Source organism: Esox lucius, chromosome 16, assembly GCF_011004845.1.
Source record: "Esox lucius isolate fEsoLuc1 chromosome 16, fEsoLuc1.pri, whole genome shotgun sequence".
NCBI lineage: Eukaryota > Metazoa > Chordata > Actinopteri > Esociformes > Esocidae > Esox > Esox lucius.
In genome coordinates, this window is record NC_047584.1 from 27105563 (window position 1) to 27125589 (window position 20027).

The following is a 20027-nucleotide window of genomic DNA, read 5'->3' on the forward strand; positions in this document are numbered from 1 at the left end:
GGCTGTGTGCTACATGTGACACTCTCCTGTATTCTTCATATGAATGGGCTATGGGATAGGGTGTCAATGCAGAAGCATTTTCTTACAAAGAAAAACATCCAAGCCCGGCTGAAGTTTGCAAAACAAAAATCAAGTCCCCCAAAAGCACGTGGGAAAATATGTTATGGTCTGATGAAACCAAGGTTGAACATTTGGCCATAATTCCAAAAGGTATGTTTGGTGCAAAAACAACACTGCACATCACCCAAAGAACACCATACCCACAGTGAAGCATGGTGGTGGGAGCATCATGCTTTGGGGCTGTTTTTCTTCAGGTGGAACCGGGGCCTTAGTCAGGGTGGAGGGAATAATGAACAGTTCCAAATATCAGGCAATTTTGGCACAAAACATTCAGGCGTCCATTAGAAAGCTGAAGATGAAGAGAAAGTTCACCTTTCAGCACGACAACGACCCAAAGCACACATCCAAATCCACAAAAGCATGGCTTCACCAGAAGAAGATTAACGTTTTGGAATGGCCCAGCCAGATTATTGTGAGTTATTTATTTTTTTATTTTTCCACCTCAAAGATTTCAGTTTGTTTTTCAATTGAATTGTTTCACGTTATAGGTGGAAAGAGTTCTGACATGATTTATCTTTGTCTCATTCTTTTACATCGCAAGAACATGGCATTTTAACAGGGGTGTGTATACTTTTTATATCCACTTTAGCATCCAACAACCTGGCAAGAAGATTGAGCCAGAATCAATCAGACACTGTGTGCAAAGAAATTACACACTCTAATAACTGGTATTATTGCAGGAAAAGGTTGCTCTACTAGTTATAAATGTGCAAAATACACCCAATATTATTATACAATAGTTGACTTTGATTTTCAGTGTTTTAAACTAAAATATCAATGTCAGTGAGTGAAATGTCAGTGAGTGTAGCATTTGTAATTTAGTTATATGAGAGAATTGTTTCAAATACTAACGCACTAGTGAATACTAATGCACTGTTTAGTATAAGACCATAAAACACTACATTATAGGAAATTGAAGAGAAATCAGTTACATCCATGGGTCATGCTGTTGTTTTGCATTTCTTTTCTAGCTATTGTAATGCAACTATTCATTTTCCATGTCACTGAGGCGAAGTATACACAATTCCTGAAGACATTTTGCATTAGCTACTTCCTCAAGGTTGCCAACTCACCCTCATCCGATACACAACTCTGAAAAAGTATTTTAAACAGTCTAAATTTAACCCACTGGCACAAAAGGAGGAAGATCTAAGCAGACATCTGGTGCTTTATTAGTAAGAGTTGACAGTGAGGCTGTTATTTGGAAAGAAAGAAAACATGCAGATGACCTTTTGTGAAATACTGTGACATTGGATACTGGGTTACGAGATCTGATAGAAATATATAGTATAATATGTTACACATAGATCCTTTGCATTTATGTATTTATTTCTAGAAAAGTTTAGTACAATTTGTAAACACAGTACCGAAAGGGATACTTTTTGATGCTAAGCTAATTCCACAAATGGTCGTCCTTGTTAGAAATGGAAGGCCAGATTCAAAACATGACTTTACTGCAGGCTGACGAGTGGGTGGGTAGCCTGAATAGTGATGCAAACTGGCCAGCAACACCCCTGTCAGCAGGGAAGAATTTTCAACAAGAATTTCATGATCAAAAATAGCACTAACAATAGAGGGATGAAGAAAAAAAACTTTAATGAGTTTTAGATTTATAATCACAAGCAAGCTTTCCAATTTTTTTTTACTAGCTTGCACATTATTCCGTTTCCAAAGATTCCACATACAAAGTGACAGACAAAACCAAGGCTCCCTCCTTTTCCATATATTCTTCTTCCTCTTCCCGCTATGAAGTTCAGACAGATAGAGCTGATGTCAACAAAATTGCAGAGGGATGAATTATAATGACAGTTGTTCTTCTTGACTAACGTGTATTGGATGGTGGTGTTAATATCTGTTGAACTGTGTTCTGGATTGTTATCAACCACATCCTGTAATAGGGTGTCCCACTTACAAAACCACATAGACTAAATGCTATATGATGTCTGTTATTTTCAGATCTAAAAAGCTTAATGTGATAAAAAGTAATCCACGGAGATCATAATTTGCTAACATCTTGCAAAAAGCATGATAGCATCTCTGCAGATGGTGACAGTCTTTGTTTGTTCAACAGAAACATCACCATTGGGGAGAACAAGTATTTGATACACTGCCAATTTTGCAGGTTTTTCTACTTACAATGCATGTAGAGGTCTGTAATTTTTATCATAGGTACACTTCAACCGGAATCTAAAACAAAAATCCAGAAAATCACATTGTATGATTTTTAAATAATAAATTTGCATTTTATTGCATGACATAAGTATTTGATCACCTACCAACCAGTAAGAATTCTGGCTCTCACAGACCTGTTAGTTTTTCTTTTATAAGCCCTCCTGTTCTCCACTCATTACCTGTATTAACTGCACCTGTTTGAACTTGTTACCTGTATAAAAGACACCTGTCCTCACACTCAATCAAACAGACTCCAACCTCTCCACAATGGCCAAAACCAGAGAGCTGTGTAAAGACATCAGGAATAAAATTGTAATAAATAAAACAAGGCTGGAATGGGCTACCGGACAATAGGCGAGCTGCTTGGTGAGAAGGCAACAACTGTTGCCGCAATTATTAGAAAATGGAAGAAGTTCAAGATGACGGTCAATCTCCCTCGGTCTGGGGCTCCATGCAAGATCTCACCTCATGGGGCATCAATGATCATGAGGAAGGTGAGGGATCAGCCCAGAACTACAGGGCAGGACCTGGTCAATGACCTGAAGAGAGCTGGGACCCCAGTCTAAAAAGAAAACCATTAATAACACACTACGCCGTCATGGATTAAAATCCTGCAGCGCACGCAATGTCCCCCTGCTCAAGCCAGCACATGTCCAGGCCCGTCTGAAGTTTGCCAATGACCATCTGGATGATCCAGAGGAGGAATGGGAGAAGGTCATTTGGTCTGATGAGACAATAATATAACTTTTTGGTCTAAACTCTCACCGTGTTTGGAGGAAGAAGAAGGATGAGTACAACCCCAAGAACACCATCCCAACCGTGAAGCATGGAGGTGGAAACATCATACTTCGGGGGTTGCTTTTCTGCAAAGGGGACAGGACGACTGCACCATATTGAGGCGAGGATGGATGGGGCCATGTATTGTGAGATTTTGGCCAACAACCTCCTTCCCTCAGTAAGACCATTGAAGATGGGTCGTGGCTGGGTCTTCCAGCATGACTACGACCCGAAACACACAGCCAGGGCAACTCAGCAGTGGCTCCGTAAGAAGCATCTCAAGGTCCTGGAGTGGCCTAGCCAGTCTCCAGACCTGAACCCAATAGAAAATCTTTGGAGGGAGCTTAAAGTCCGTATTGCCCAGCAACAGCCTCGAAACCTGAAGGATCTGGAGAAGGTCTGTATGGAGGAGTGGGCCTAAATCAATGCTGCAGTGTGTGCAAACCTGGTCAAGAACTACAGGAAACGTATGATCTCTGTAATTGCAAACAAAGGTTTCCATACCAAATATTAAGTTCTTATTTTCTGATGTATCAAATACTTATGTCTTGCACTAAAATGTTAATTAATCACTTAAATCATACAATGTGATTTTCAGGATTTTTGTTTTAGATTCCGTCACTCACAGTTGAAGAGTACCTATGATTAAAATGACAGACTTCTACATGCTTTGTAATTGGGAAAACCTGCAAAATCGGCAGTGTATCAAATACTTGTTCTCCCCACTGTATAAACCTAAAATGTGTAAAAGTACCTGCAGATAGTATCTTGAAATGGCCAACAAAAATAGTAAAAACTGCAATATTACTAAAATGTGAGTAAAACAAGCCTATATTCTTTTGGTTTCTTATGGGGTAAAACTCTACTCTTTCGAGTTACGTACTTAGGTACAGGAAGCGCTTAAGACTCACCTTTACATTGGAAGGACTTTGAGTTAGGTTAGCCAGGCTTCTGAGGAATTTTCTAAATTATATTCCTCATGGATCAAGGTGGAATATATGCTTTTCCAAAAGGTAGATGTAACTAAGGATTCTTTAAGTAATGTCAAGACCTGAATGGCCTATTGGCTCTTTGAGGTCTGACTCACCAATCAGCTTTTTTTCCCTTTTAAGAGAAAGTTTTACCTGTCAGAAACAATAGCATTAATTAAGCCATAGCTGTTTGGCAGGGGCAAAATGCAACCCTGGCTCTTTTATGAGAGTTTAGAGGATGTTTGGCACTCTGTGGTCATGTGACTGTCAGGAGAGGAAACCAGATGTCAGAGACAGGCAGCGTCACTCGGCGTGGGAGTAATGAGAAGGCAGCAAGACGTGAAAAGGGAGACGGGAAGAGAAGGAGGCGTTACTAAGTTTATATAGGATTTGTTACACCAAAGACAGTAAGGCCAAGGGTGTCGATAAAGACATTTGACAGGAGAGAGGAGGGCATAGAGCTGTGTTAAACAGTGGCACTAAACAGTACAGTTCTATATACTGTGGAAAGAGGAGACAGGTGAAACTGTAGCAGTTTTGGGGTTGAGAGATAAGGGTATTTGGGGGGAACAGTGGAACCGGTGGAACAGTAGCAGTGTCATACAGCCGTATCCTTTAGGAGCTGTATCGTCTTGCATAGCTTGAGGACTACAGAACCAGCAGAGCGATGAGTAACATTTTTATGATAGAATTTATCTCTCTTCTGGCTGTCTCTGCAACCTGGAGCCAGGATACAGGTATGAGTATTAGATTATTTGTTTGTTTATTTGTCCTGTTTAAGTAAAGTTTTTGTATTGGGTAAAGGTATTAATTATGCATAAAACTTCTATATATAGCTACCCAAAAATACAATTACATTTCATAATTGAGTATCTGTTCATCTAATTTCATTTAAACATTTGGTTTTAGTTTATTTTTAGTATCACGGTAATTGTCCAGAAATTCATAAAACATTCAAAGCATGAAAGCAGCTACCCAAGAATGTGATGGAAATCGGAATTGTATGCCTGAATTTACATTGCAATTTGCCCAGGTTTTAAATCAACACTGAATGTGTCAAAAGTGGGGACATAAAGTTCACACTGGAAGAAGTATTGAGTTATAAACCGGGTGGATCAGTATAGAATATTAATTTGCAGAAAGCTGTGGTATATTTATTCTACTCAGATATACAGGAACCTCCTCATGTATTTGAACAGTGGCATCTTTTTTTGACTCTGCATTCCAGGTCCAAGTTGTTTTTTTGGACAATGGTTTGAAAGAGCACACTGTCAGATTTGATATGAGGGTATTTGTGAACTATTCAGAAATTACAATATTTTTTCAATCAATCCAGTCTACCTCAAAATGCGAACTATGTGCGGACTATATACAGTCTGCCTCAAAATAAAACTATACTTAATTTGTTTATATACCCAATGTAACAAATTTAATACCCAATGTAACCCAATGTATTATGCACCTACTGTATAAGGTAAGGGTAATTGCTAGTGTTTGGATTATTTTAGGAACAAATCACAGACAAAATCACAGACAAAATGTCTGACTGTAATACAACATATTGAAACTCACTCTGTACAGTGTGCTGGCCTGCAAAGTGATGAGCTATGTCAGTCCAACCAGAGTGGAAATATCTATCATCTGGAATACGTTTTTCAAATGATATAAAGTACCAGAATGACAAGGGGCCTAATATTAAACTAGTTATTAAACAATGAATTCAAATAACAGTTTTTTTCTGTAGAGTAAGATTAATTCATTAAACAATATATACGCACCGAAATGGATAGCAAAAAATACAAAACTGAAATAGTGCATGCTGGGAAATATGATGATGAACATGGCTCAAAGGGATGTAAATGAATTTTGGGCACCTATATTATAATTCCTTAATAATCTGAATAAACAATTATGTCTGAAGTCAAATCCTAAGGACACAAACATATGCACACAACAACATGTTTCTGTTACTAACAAATACAGTCATAGTTGATCATGAGATCACTCAACCGAAACACAAGGCACACTGGGAAATGCTAAATGTTGTTCAAACGAATCAATACAAAGCGAATTTAACGCAATTTATGAATGTACATTTTTTTCAAAGATATAACACAGCATTTTCATACACGGTACCACTTTTCGTACTCTCTGGGGAGAATTAAATTGATACAAAATAGAATAAAATTGATAAAAAAAATAAAGGTGCAATATTTTTCTACTGTCCCCAACGATAATCCAAGCTAAACCCTGCAGTCTAAAAGGTGTACTTTGTGGTCTGCCTGTAGAGGCCCCTAAAGCAGTGAGCCATCAACATGTGTCTCCTGATGGGCTCTGTGTGCAGTTTTCTGTTTGGTTCTGAAAGTGAAAGGCAAGTCAGTGGAAACAGATTTGGGTGATAACAAAAAGGTTCCATTTGATCTTACCAGGAAGTAAAACTAAGACACCATATCACACAGGAGCTGGAACCATTCATAGGTGTCCCGGTTAACAGATGAACAACTGTACAGTTTCCCCCGTGTTTGAGGAGAAATGATGTGATTCACAAGTTGATAAAGCTTCTCCACTCTGAGGGGGCTCGGAGGAGGAAGTGGTATTACTAGTTAGAGAGGGTGAATGGGGGGGTCCTGTGGCTTTTTGTAACCACTACAGTGATTGCACCTGTAAACTTTAATGTCATCTGTAGAAAATAACTTTCTTTGGCCCAGAAAGACCACAAATGTTTGCTATCTAACCAACAACATCTCTTGAAATCTGGCCCTTGTTTTGGAGGTTGTGGGTTGAGCAGCGGATTTTTATGTGAGGTTTAATGTGAAATGTAACTGCTATACCACTTCCACTGTCACTTTTTGGAAGTCTAATGTTCACACGTTAGACTGATTTTGCAGACACAGATTAATATCAAGATCAAAGGAAAACTGCATTGAGCTTGACTTTTTTTCTCCTAGGCTAAGCTTAATCTGTTATTGCAGAACCAGCCCTTGGGCTTTCAGATTACAACCTCCCTTTCCTGCTCAGATTGTTTCAATATGAACCAACTAATTGGGGTTGTCATTCTTGCTTTTCGATTGATTGAACTTTTAGTTGATGAATTTGTGTTTAACTGATATTTAATACTTTAATCATTTCTAACACGCTAACCAGCAACTTAATCATCCTTCTCTCAGGAGTTAACCACAACATTTCTGCCAGCTCACACTCTTTCCTAACCTCAATTGTGACCACAGGCCGTCCACCTATAATTGCTGGTAATTGTTTTTCTATATAACCATCCCTGCTTACTCATTGCGATAAGGGTCTTCATAGCAGCATGCTGTCAATAGTTTTTTAGTTTGTTTTTCCAGAGAGTTAATGAAAATTGTCTTTACTTGTTTTCTGAATGGGACCAGTCAGACTGCATGACTGTCAGAGATTAGTCTGAATATGTAAAAGAGACAAATTAAGTGTGTCTGCAATCTTAGAAATGTTGATAATTACATTTATGGGTGGCCAGAAATATCTATCTGCACACCATGCTTCTAATAAGCAACACCGTTCATATGAAGCTTTAAAATTACAATAGAGATTTCAAAAGGTGCAAAATTGAAAATTCAGTTTCAGGTTTGAACCTTTACACAGTGGATCTGCAAAGATTCTTTGCAGAAGCCTTCCTCATGGGACATTTTTGATCTCCTAAGGTTTTAATAGCATGGCAACCCAAAAATGTAGTTTATGCATCTTTACTTCAATGAGTTCATGTGTTGTAAAATAAATAATGACATGTCGACAATGCCTGTAATAATACTAACGCTTAACTGAATCACACCTGCAGTAATATACATGGAATATTTACAATTCCTTTACTATCATTTATCCATTTATTAAGAATTTCTTTCCACAAATATTAACTAACTTTTAAGTTGTATTTCTAATAACATGTATTCAGTTACCCGGAGTGTAGTGGCCAGAGAAGGACAGGACCTCAACTTAATGTGCAGCAACAAAACTTGGAATGAGATGATCTACACCATTTGGAAAATAAACATTGATGGATCCGAGTGTCAAGTATCATTTGATAATCAAAAGGAACTTAACACATGCAACGATGGAAAGCAAATGCACAACTCAACCAGAGGTGAATCCTACCTGCTTATTCCTCAGTTCTCAGTCAGGGACCAGGGTGTCTACCACTGTGAGTCAGTCTACAAAGGTGGGATCAACTCTCAAGACATTACCGTAACAATTATAGGTAAGAGACATTTAATAACCCCTCCTTCCTCATATTCTTGTACGCGACCTCACAGTTCAGCACATTTCACAAATGGCCGATGTCACTATGTGGCTTGGCTTCTTCTCCTGCCTGTATGTATAGCCCCTCCCGAGGTTAAATTCCAGCTGGAAATGATCGAAGGGAGAAGAGTGGCTGTGTGTTTGGTTAAAGGCAAACCAGCTGCCTCCATTTCATGGAGAAACACGTGGAACTCTTCAATCACCCCGCAGAACACCAATGACTCAAACCAAGTGACCAGTTCTCTACCCTTGCCAGAAGGCGTCAATACCGAAAACCTGACCTGTGCAGTCACACATCCATTCTGGAACCAGGAGAAAATGTATCTACCGACAAACGAGACAGTTGAAGCCACCCAAGGTCAGTAAAATGACGTGTGTATAAATGCTGAACAGTACTGAACACTGTAACTACTTCATTAGTCATTACTTTTTACTATGAGGTGTGGGAGATGTGTCATCACGTATCTCAAATGTCTATTATTAGGCCTCACTGCACTTTTCACATATACAATTGAAATAGAAATTCAATCTCGAATATGATTAAAATATGCTAATGAGGACGGCTGGGTACGAGTGCTGTGTACTGCAGATTGCAAATAAATGCGATTGATTCACTGGTTTGATTAACATGTCGTTTCATCTCCCTATCAGACACCCGGCCTTGGCTTCTAGTCAGCATCTCTGTGGTAACTATAACGATCAGCGTCATCATGGTAACCCTGGGCGGTTTATACTTTACACGAAAACACCTCTGCAGAATAAGGTGTGTGAATCCTACTCACGTTAAAGGTTAATATCTGGTTTTGTTCCTCATTAATACAAACACCTCAGTTAAGGGGTCATTGCGATGAGGTCCTTAACGGCGCTCTCTGTCTCCCCGCAGAGCCGCCACGCCGTCGGTGTCCAAGGCTCCGCAGGTACGTCCCCCCCCCCCCGCCCCCCGCCCCCCCCGGAGTATTCCTGTAAACAGGTTGCGTGTGGAACGGTAGTTGACGGTAAACTGTGATGGGTGTGTTTCTCTCTCAGCCACAGGACTGTGTGGAGGAAGTGGAGCCCTACGCCAGCTATGTTCAGCGAGTCAATTCCATCTACAACTCCTCTGCAGAGCTTTTCACATAGCACACGCTCACGCACTCACATGCACATCTCACCGTGACGCTGTGAGAAAATGCCAGTAGATGAAAGTTAGAAAAGCCACCATGAGACAGTAAATGAAACAGAGAGAGAGAGAGAGAGAGAGAGAGAGAGAGAGAGAGAGCGAGAGAGATCAGGGCCATCACACATTAAATACAACCACCTGGGTTTGATCAGTCCCGACTGCGGAGGCTGATGGAACATGGACATAACCGACGCAGTCACACCCCCATCGGCCTTGTTGGCTGAAACCAGCTGAACCCAGGAAAAATACCCCCTTTAGACAGTTGACAAAAACTTGGCTACAATACAAAGTGTAAAGACGTTGTTTCTAGAAGGCTGTAGCACAGGAGAACGGACGTCGTCCAGGAACGCAGGCAGTCCGCTCAAGCAAGCCGGTTCTCTCCCCAGTCAGAGGCAACGCGCCCAGTCAGAGGCAACGCGCCCAGTCAGAGGCAACGCGCCCAGTCAGAGGCAACGCGCCCAGTCAGAGGCAACGCGCCCAGTCAGACTCGGTTCTCACGATAAAATGGGTACCTGAGTGGGAACCGTTGAGGATCCGTTTTATGCACTAGGTCAGCTCCTGGATAAAATGTCAAGTCAAACAGCAGTAGTTTCCATCTCTTCAGTCACTGAAAGAAATGATGCCCTCAAATCTCCCTACACCTCCAGTAAACACAGCCTAAATCCTCCTGATGGTCCTGTCAGACCACTAAACGGCTTTTGTTGTGTTAAGCTGGGGTCCCCGTAGATGCTCTGCCTGAACCACAGGCCTGTGTTTCCATGATGGCTTGGACAACTTGTCTCACTACTATAGCGACACCTATAAAATAATGGCTCACTAGAGCTAAAGCATGAGAAAATGACAGAAAACACAGAAATGTCTAGAAACAAAGAAACACAAGAGCTGGTCTGAGATGTTGGCAGTTATTGATTTTTTGTTGGAAATTGCTTGAAACTGTGATTGTTCCGTCACAACTGTAAACCAAATAGCACAATGTTCTCACGTGCCTGTGTTTCTTCTGCAAAAATTACATTTCATCAATATCTCTGTTGTGTATGATAGCTATGTACTGTATAATAGCCATGATTAGTGTTGACTTTTTATTTATGATTCAATTTAAATTTCATGGTTGTGTTATTACTTGAAATGTTAAACTTTGTGTTCGACAGTTTCAGATGGGAAAAAGGCTGCATGCCCTTTGCTTTGAAGAAGAATTCTCCAGAAGTGAAGCTTAGTATATCTGTTTGTATTGATATAAGTCATACCATGTGACACTGTCATGTTAAACTGCAGGGGACCCCTCTGCTGGAGAAGGGTGGTACTCAGTGAATGGGAACATTTATTTCCTTTCTATGAAAATGTTTTCTAGGTTTTTGCTTACAAAAATTAAAGGGAACGGAGGAATTTAAAAATGAATACTGTGAAAACCTTTGATGGATTTCTCACTTTCAAAAACGTAGACATTTCAGAGAGATCACAGAGTTTGTGTAGGAGACCAGCAGAGGAAGCACTGCTTGAATAGACACAACGTGATCTATAGTGACAAAGCAAATGAAACATTTTAGTGTATGCCAAACATTTCCAATCCACACCTACACATTCCTGCAGGTTACCCACTTGTACGTATGAGAAACAGGACAGGCACAGTAATAGGAACACCTACTTGACAAATGACTTCAGTCTGAGTCACTGTGAGAAACAAAATTATACATGGCAAAGCAATAAAAGACTGTGAATCAAAGAGCTTGATTACACTGAGGAATTAGTAACTAGTAATAAGCTGTTACTAAATTTCACAAAATGGAAAGGGCATATTTGGGGCAAATCTCCATCCCCTGTCTAGCATTGCATCATAACAGAGAACACAAGCCACCAGAGGTCTCTTCTAGACAATACTAGCAATGACGGCAAAAAAACAGAGCAACATCTGCTAGCATATGGAGGACCAAAATGAAATAATATAAAAAATATTTAAATGCATAATTATTTTAAGTGGTACATTGATAGGAAATCTTTTTATAAGGCCCCTTTTTAAAATAGTGGTATGATATTTCATAGTAATACATTGTCTTTCCTAATCTTTTTATTTTCATCGCAACAGGTATTTCATAAAATCTTTGCCTTTTTCAAAAAATCGTGATCTATTTCATAAATTCATGGTGTGTCTCATCATTTAATGATGTTTTTTCATAACTGAATTACATATTCCAACATTCAATTACATATTTCAACATTTAATGGCACATTTCAACATTTCAATGTATTTCAAAGTGTATTTAATGATCACAAGGGATATGTCAATCAATGCACGTGGGTGGACTTTAGCTACGGATAGGCTAATCCAGCAACACCAGCTTCACCAACAGTTGCTCGTTTGTGGCCTTCAAACAGGATTTTGCAGCATTAGCGGTTGTACTGAGTTATAGCAATTCATCAAGTTTGTATGAAGAAAGTACTAGCAAAATCCCTATTATTAAGTACATATGACAGTATGTGGCAATAGAAATGCTAAAACAAACGAAAATGCAGGTTGTCACTGCCAGTGTCTTTAGGGCTATTGAGCCCTGGGTCTTTTTGGTGTAGCCCCATTACGAGAAGCCTAAAGCAAACAATACATGCATCGCCACTTGAATAGAACAACACGGCGCGTTTTCGCTCCACGTAACGAGTCAATCTGCAAACCCCGCTGTAAGTCCTACAGTCCGGTTGTGAGAGTGAGAGCGTGGGCTACTCAGCCATGGCTTAGTGGCTGACTGGCCCTGGCCCGTGTCAGGGCCAGTGGAAACAGAAAAAAATGGGTTGCTTCTTTTGGCCCCTTTGGAGTTTTTCCTAGCCACAGTGCATCAACACTGTTGCTACCTTGAGATTCAAACCTGGTCGCCCACGTGAAAGGCTGAGTCGTTAAACACAACACCACGGAGCTGTGCATTTGCCAGGTGTCAGTATAGCCTCTTGTCGCTATCCTTAACAAATCCTCTTTTGGCGCTGGCCGTTTTAATAGTTAATTGGCCATTCGTGAATGACATTCATACAGTTAAACTGACTAATCTTTCTTACTAAGTTTGCCTCCCCCACAAATAGCGGCTATGAATTGTGTTTGCCACTGGCTGTTTTAACAGCGTAATAGCCAGTAATAAGCTTTACCGGTATTTACTAACTTACTGGAATAGTCATAAGAATTTAGCAATTGCTAGCGAGTCTACCAAAGCTATTTAATTTCATGGCTTAAGAAGTTTTTTTATATCATGGCAAAACAACATACTTTTTCTTTAATTCGTGAATGACATTTATACAATAACTATCAATAAAGGCGAGGATAACTAACTTTTTCATCAAGTGGAAAGACGAGAGAATCATGGAGAAATAATCTACCAGAAATAATAAATGTTGTTGCTCTCAATAGATTCAAACTTAGATCTACTACGCCACTACGCCACGGTATCACACATTTCAGCAGTCGCTAGACTCCATTGAGTATTGTGTTAAACTGACTAAAGTGAATAATCACAAGAATTGAGAAAGTGGTGGTGAGACTGAAGATGAACTATTCCATGCCAGAAAACGTCGCAATATAACCGTATACAGTTTCAGCCAGCAAAGTTTTCGTCAATACGGAATAATTCACAATGCGTACTTTGCTTCTGCAAGGAAATACGAACTCGAGACCTATAGGTCACAAGTCCGCTTCTCTAACCACTATGCTATTTAACAAGCGGTAGTCAGTCAGTCAGTCACTCAGTCAGTAAGAGACATTCACTCTTAATTAAAAGTATTTAATTATAATGTGCCACTTAAAATAATATATTAATGTAATTAATTAAGTGTTTAATTATTTAATTTTGACCCCTTTGGTCATATTTGGTTCTCCATACAATGACGAGGCATGACGAGGACTGTGAAGAGGCAGACACTATTTGATATTATGTATTTTATTTGTATTGTGTATTTTATTATGTTGTTTTGCTAGTTTATATAATATGTATATATTAATATGTATTTTATCATTTTATTTATGTTTGGACCACAGGAAAAGTAACTCTTGTTTCAGTTACAGATAATGGCGATTCAAAAAATATACCAAATACTGTAAAATAAAATCTTTTTTTAAAATATAAATTCACAATAATTATAAACATTCCCTTTAAATTATAAAGTATGGTGTGTAGAGAAGTTTAAAAATATGTTTTCTTCTGCAGTGTACCTGAGATTTGAACCAATCATCCAGTGAAATAATTACTATTAGGTGAAAGAAATGGACAGCTTTTAAAGGGTTTTTGTGCATATAATAGTTTTGGGACAAATGTCCCCATGCAGAGTGACTTGGCCAGTGAACATCTTTACAGTTTGTGGCCTGGAAAACTCCTTGTCTGTGTTGCTATAATTACTATGACATCGTCTTGCTGTATGATGAAGGACTACGCCCAGCAGAGGGTGCACACCCCTGTTAGCTTGAAATAGCTTATTGAATTTGAAACCCACTGTGATTGTGATCTCAGACCACACAAAAAGATAAGACGCTGTTTATAAGACAAAACATCTGTGGAACACAGTTCCTTAATCTTCCGACTTATATTTTGTAAGCTCTATTTATGAACAATTCAGACTTCCCCTACAATAGAAAGTTACAAAAAGTCTCTCAGATTTAACCTTGCAGTTACAAATAGTTGTCTGCCACTGACGTTAAAAAACAAGATACAAAGCTGTCATTTTCTAACAATGTTTCTATTTAATCAATCTTTGTATCTATATAACTATTGATAGGATACAATCAAAAATAGGACAGTAGCTGTTGAACAGGGTTGACAAGTCACAATGCTCTCATGTCAAATAGATTTGTGAGAGACAAATAATCGGGTGGTGCTGTACAATTCACTCAAATAATTCAATCATGACGCATAAACCTTTTATCTCGCTCTTTTACACCAGCAGAAATGATCCTTCCAAAACTGAGAGGGTGTATTTGTGTGTGGTTGGTAGCAGTATCTCTGGGGTTTGTGTCAGTATGATAGCTATTAGCACATTGGTCGGCCTGCCTCTAAGGTGCTATTTACACAGGCAGACCAATTCTGGTCTTTTTCCACTATTTGGTCTTTTGAGTAACATCAGAATTTTAATAAGTGGGGAAAAATATTCTGCCTAGGATTCATCCATAAAGTTGCCAGATAAAAAAGCTTATTTTTTTTGGACATTACTGTTCAAGGCATTCACTTTAAATGTGGTCAAATTAATGGGAACTTCATTGGCTATTCCTTAGTGATGGTGGGTCATTGGCTGGTCCCTAATGATGGTTCGTCATTGGCTGATCCCTAATGATGGTGGGTCAATGGCTGATCCCACCTGGTAGTCCACATGGTCATGTGAGCTGAACTCCAACCGGGTCATCAGGAGGCATTAATTTATTCAGCGTGGTCTCAATGAAGCTGCTTAAACAGACATAAGCACAGCACGGATACACAGATGATAACTCTTCCTATCTCTGTCAATGAAAAAAAAAAATCCCAAGGATGGTGGCTGATCTGTCGCATTGGATTCTGCCAGCAGGAAAGTCCACTGGCTGTGCTGACACAAGGACTTATGAGTCATTAGAGACTCCAGGATCTTAAACACAACACATTAAAAACATATTGTAAAGAATATGTTTTTAATATTATATGTTATATTTCTCAAAAATAAATAAATGTCCAGGTTGGAACATGTCAAACAAAATGGAAAACAACCAGCTGAAATTATACAAAAAAACTCTGCAAGCTAAGGTGTTTCAAATAAATAACAAAACATTTTTTGCCTACTGTACATACATTAACACAAGTATACGATATGAGCAGGAGTTACACCGGGATTTGGGAAGTGGGGGAGCCCTACTTTTTATTTTCTACTTGTATATAAAAAAAAAAAAGAAACTACTGGCCAGTGGAAGTCCTGGACCTCAGCTCTCCCCAGGTCTCATGTCAACCATGTGTGTTGCAGCTCAGCTGGCCCCCGCCCGATTTAACCCCCTGAGTATAAGCTCGCAACAACACAACCAACAGACCCATTATTCAGCCAGCCCACACTGCTTCTAGAACAGTTTGTATGTCATGGTCGTATCAGTGGACCAGGTCAAGTCTTATGCAGCTTATCCAGTTTCCATGTCGCCGCAACTCTCCTACCCCCTCTCATCCTACCCTCAAATAAACATTGTCCCTGAGGTCAGCCCATGAGGACATAGTCATCCGTGCAGTCTTCTTTGATTGGCGATTGGAGGCCAGGGTCAGCTGGAAGGTTAATCACGGCATAGTCACAATCACTATTGCTTGAATCCACGATGACTCTGGCTGTCTGGGTGTTTACGTGGTCGATGGTGGCATATGTCAGATCCTCTTCCTGTCACAAAATCCCAAAGGTTTTAAGACATTGTTATTACTGCGGCCTTAACTGGACTAAAATACACGTTTGATATTTTTTCTCCAAAAAACCCTGTTGGTTTCGATCACTGATCTGGTTAGAAAGTGTTACAGGTGATTCATGTGTCACTTGGAAAATCTCTGATTGACAAGGAAGCTTCGATAGTTGAGTAATGACCATGGATAAACATTTGAATGCTAGACAATACAAACATTATGTTTCAGGTTTTAGTTTGATTTGACTATGACCTGCTTTTATATGCAGTTCGTTGACCACCTGAACGCTGTTACACCACGGAACAAACCTTCCACCAAATATGCAAAACAGGAAGACATTAACATTATCTAGCATCCAGTCACCTCCAAAATGATTGAAACCGTTGGTACAGATGAGCAAGGCAGTGTGTGAAATAAAATAAAAAACACAAGAAATCAGCTCATGTGGAATATTCCAACATGTGTATTATATAAAGGTATCTCCCAAATGAATGAAGAATCAAAATGATTGGCCTCCTTTGTTTTTCAGTGCTTAATGCAGCCTTCTCTTGCAAATATAATGACATTGAGTCTTTTCTTATACATGTTCATGAGAATGGACCCCTGACCATTCCTTCATCCAGAATCTTTCCCATCCTCAAAACCTTCAGTCTGCGCTGAAAATGTTTGTATTTTTGGAGGAAATACATAAATACTTCATGAAATCATATATCATTAGTGGAAAGCAAAATAATTCCACATTACACTGGAACTCATTACCTGTTGTTTATTTGTACTCTTTTTTGCTAATCTTTTCTAAGGTTGCCAATTATCAAAAGAAGTGACTCTACAGGGTTGAGCACATATATGCGTTTGGTTGGCACTCTGATGCGCGTACAATTAGCACCTCGTTCTGGTTAGCAGTTGTCACATTATCACTGACTACATATCAGCAGAAAACGCTATGTACATGATCCGTTTTGTAAGTGCAATACATACCCTCCTCTTTTCGCTCTAATTGACTTTTACTAGCAATGTCTTCTCCCATTTTCTTATTAGAACAGAGCTGGCATCTAGCGACAAGATATCCAACAAGATGAACCCCTAGGATTTAGACGCTGGTCGTGGGTGGTCAAAACACAGCATGAAGTGAGTTGTGGATAGGAGGTAGGACGAGGGCCAAGTGTTTGCCAGCAGCGGTTAAATTGGGGTAGCTGGAGCTGAGCTCCTGCAAATATGGTCGAAACGAGGCCTAGAGGGAGGTGAGCTGCCTTACTTCCACTGACCAACAGTTTAACATTTCTACAATCGCTGCAGTGTGCCAAGGCCTAACCACATGTCTAATTTGACTACTGTGTGAATACCCATAAAAAAAAGCTATATACAGTATAATGCGATCCAGAGATAGACAGAAAACACATGCATGAACAAATACAGTGCAAAAATGCAGTGCAAAAATGCAGTGCAAAAATGCACTGCATCACAGAAATCAGCCTGCATTCATTCGGACATGGAATACCTTTTTGTCTGTTTCGGGATCCCTGGGATCATCACTGTCATTCCCTGAATAGCAGAAAGTGTGGTCATGTTAATAAAATGAGTCCACTATCAAATAACAAGAAAAGTGTCATGCTTTGACAAAAACATATTACCATCTTCATTTGTCTTCTTTCTGAAAAAATTAAAAGAAAGAAAGAACTTAAGAAAATGTAGCAATTGCTTACTAACAAAATGATTGTGAAAAGATGAATGCTTATCCAACAGTAAGTTGGGGAATGCAATTAGGCAGTACGGTGCATTTGGAGAAACCTAAAAGAAACACACAAATATCACATTTACAGAAAATCCATATTCTGACCCATTGGCTATAATTCTTAATGCTCAGGTGCATCCTGTTTCCCTTAAATCATCCTTGTGATTTTCTGAAACAGAATTGTGTCAAGGCATATATCTTGACACAGAGTACCAAATCATTTCTGCTGCACTGAAGGTCCCCAAGAACATAGACGCTTTCATCATTCTTGAATAATGTAAGTTTGGAACAACAAACACTTGTCCTACAGCAAGCTGCCTGACCAAACGGAGTGTGCCGAGGAGGAACGCCTTGGTCAGGGTGGTAACCAAGAACCTGGCTGCCGCTCACAGCGAGGCTCCAGGGTTCCTGTGTGGGGATGGGAGAACCTTCCAGAAGGACAAACATCTCTGCAGCACTGCACCAATCAGGCCTCTATGGTAGAGGGGCCAGGTGGAAGCCATTCCATGGTTAAAGGCTCACAACAACCTGCTTGTCGATCGCCAAAAGGCATCTAAAGGACTCCCAGATCATGAGAAATAGGATTATCTGTCTGATGAACACTTCCAAACGCCAGGCACTGCTAATCACCTGGCCACTACCCCTACAGTAAGGCATTGTGGTGGCAGCATACAGGAATGCTGTGGGGATGTTTTTCAGACTAGGAGACTGCTTAGAACGGAGGGAAAGATGAACGGAGCAACGTAAAGACGAATTGTAAATAAAAACCTGCTCCAGAGTGCTCAAGACATCAGACTTGGCCAAAAGTTCACCAACCAACATGACAATGACCCTAAGCACACAGCCGAAACAACCTAGTAGAAAGTCACCAGATACAGCTGTGTGATCCAAGTGTCAAACCCAAGAAGACATGAGGTTGTAATTGTGGTCAAAGGTGCTTCAATATTCCGAGTGAAGGGGACTGAATGCATATTTAAATATGATGTTTCAGGATTTCTTTTTTTAATTTGATAACATTTCCGGTTTATGCTTTGGTTGTTATGTGATAGTGGGTGTGGACCGATGAGGGGAAAAAACGATTGAATCAATTTTAGAATAAGGCTGATATCTAACTAAATGAGAAAAAGGTCATACTTTCTGAATGCACTGAATGTAAACCTCAAATAAAAAGTGAAGCCTGCAAAGTAAATGATAAACAAAATGTTTGGAACATTATGCCAGCCACTCCCGACCCATTAAGATAGTTGCTACAGGAAGCCCTGAAATAACACTTGAAACCAGAGGCTCTATTCTCTGCATGTCTCTATTAGACCACAGATTCTGACATCCTCTTGCAAAGTGCACCGCAAATACGATTTGAAAGCATACAGTTTGAAAAGAAACAGAACGCATTGAAAGAATGGGCCAAATGTAAAGTGTGCCGGGAGCACTCACCTCTGTTTTCCACACGAACAGTTTCCCATGGTGACTCAGCTGATCTGAGGAGCCGGTAGGAGCGTGCTCAGACCACGCTGGGTGTCAAGGTCGCGGTGCCAGGGTTGTTAGGCAAAACGACTCTGCCTGGACTGACACAGCCAACTGACACTTCTCTGACAGCAGATAGAGTGAGGAATAACACACAAGTGAGAGAGAGAGAGAGACAGAGAGAGAGAGAGATCAAGGAACAGGCAACGGTTTTTGTGAAATACTGATTTCCTGTGTTCTGTGGCTTCAGCAGCACCCATATAATGTCACCTTACAGACACACACATGCACACCCCCACACACAGACATACACACCCATATACAAGCACACACGTGCACACACAAGCACATCTCTATGGTTGCTAGAAGCACAACATGGCATGAACAGAGAAGTCATCTGTCCCCCTTTTTACTATCTATGACAGGCTTTGCATTTCCATGCAAATTTGTTTGATGTGATAACAGCAAAACTGAACGTGTATTGAGTAAAGTCCGATAAGCCGGAAAGCCCCAAATGTGGTTCCATATCAGGGTGAACTTGACAAATTAACAAATGGAGGTTAGTTAGAAAAAATTATCACAAATTGGTCCAAAGTATATTATATTCTTGTTATTCTACAGCTGTCACACACTGATGAGCCAAAACATAATGACCAATCACGGGTGATTGCGAATAACGCTGATCATCTCCTAACAAGGGCACATGTCCAGGTCTGGGTAGATTAGATGATAAGTGAACAATTAGTTCTCATAGTCAACATGTTGGATGCAGTGTTGGACCTGGACCTTGGAGCAGTGGAAGGTGGCCTGGTCCGATGAGACCCGTTTTCTTCTACATCACGTGGACGGTCATGCAACGTTTACCTGGGGATGTGATGGCACCAGGATGCACTGTGGGAAGACGACAAGCTGGTGGAGAGAGTGTCATACTCTGGGCAATGTTCTGCTGGGAAACTCTGGGTCTGGGCATTCATGTGGATGTCAATTACCTAAATATTGTTGCC

At 40.0% G+C, this 20027-nt stretch overlaps 2 protein-coding genes across 5 annotated transcripts; one reads left to right on the forward strand and one right to left on the reverse strand.

Moving 5' to 3' along the window:
* Positions 1-4300: 4300 nt before the first annotated feature.
* Positions 4301-9544, forward strand: si:ch211-214p13.9 (cell surface glycoprotein CD200 receptor 1-A). 4 transcript variants are annotated; one of them, XM_020054551.1, is made up of 7 exons: positions 4301-4777; positions 7208-7288; positions 7966-8268; positions 8566-8667; positions 8961-9098; positions 9193-9226; positions 9336-9544. In XM_020054551.1, the coding sequence occupies exons 1-7, from the start codon at positions 4708-4710 to the stop codon at positions 9463-9465; spliced, it is 858 nt and encodes a 285-aa protein (XP_019910110.1). In that variant the 5' UTR covers positions 4301-4707; the 3' UTR covers positions 9466-9544. The 4 variants fall into 4 exon arrangements, with proteins under 4 accessions (XP_019910110.1, XP_019910108.1, XP_019910109.1 ...); XM_020054549.1 differs by having other exon boundaries at positions 4303-4777; positions 8392-8667; XM_020054550.2 differs by having other exon boundaries at positions 4304-4777; positions 8392-8667; positions 8961-9072.
* A 4654-nt stretch (positions 9545-14198) lies between these two features.
* On the reverse strand, positions 14199-19549 carry si:ch211-214p13.7. Its single transcript, XM_034297665.1, has 4 exons — positions 18994-19549; positions 17459-17478; positions 17326-17369; positions 14199-15810 (listed from the first exon to the last, which is right to left on the reverse strand). The coding sequence occupies exons 1-4, from the start codon at positions 19020-19022 to the stop codon at positions 15637-15639; spliced, it is 267 nt and encodes an 88-aa protein (XP_034153556.1). The 5' UTR covers positions 19023-19549; the 3' UTR covers positions 14199-15636.
* Positions 19550-20027: the final 478 nt, after the last annotated feature.

Bases quoted from the DNA above. Each gene is read 5' to 3' on its own strand.
- si:ch211-214p13.9 (XM_020054549.1), top strand. From the start codon at position 4,708: ATGAGTAACATTTTTATGATAGAATTTATCTCTCTTCTGGCTGTCTCT. The intron at 4,778-7,207 runs GTATGAGTATTA...TCCTTCTCTCAG, and splicing joins AACCTGGAGCCAGGATACAG to GAGTTAACCACAACATTTCT. The intron at 9,227-9,335 runs GTACGTCCCCCC...TTTCTCTCTCAG, and splicing joins CGGTGTCCAAGGCTCCGCAG to CCACAGGACTGTGTGGAGGA.
- si:ch211-214p13.7 (XM_034297665.1), bottom strand. From the start codon at position 19,022: ATGGGAAACTGTTCGTGTGGAAAACAGAG. The intron at 17,479-18,993 runs GTGAGTGCTCCC...TAATTTTTTCAG, and splicing joins TGTTCGTGTGGAAAACAGAG to AAAGAAGACAAATGAAGATG. The intron at 17,370-17,458 runs GTAATATGTTTT...TCTGCTATTCAG, and splicing joins AAAGAAGACAAATGAAGATG to GGAATGACAGTGATGATCCC.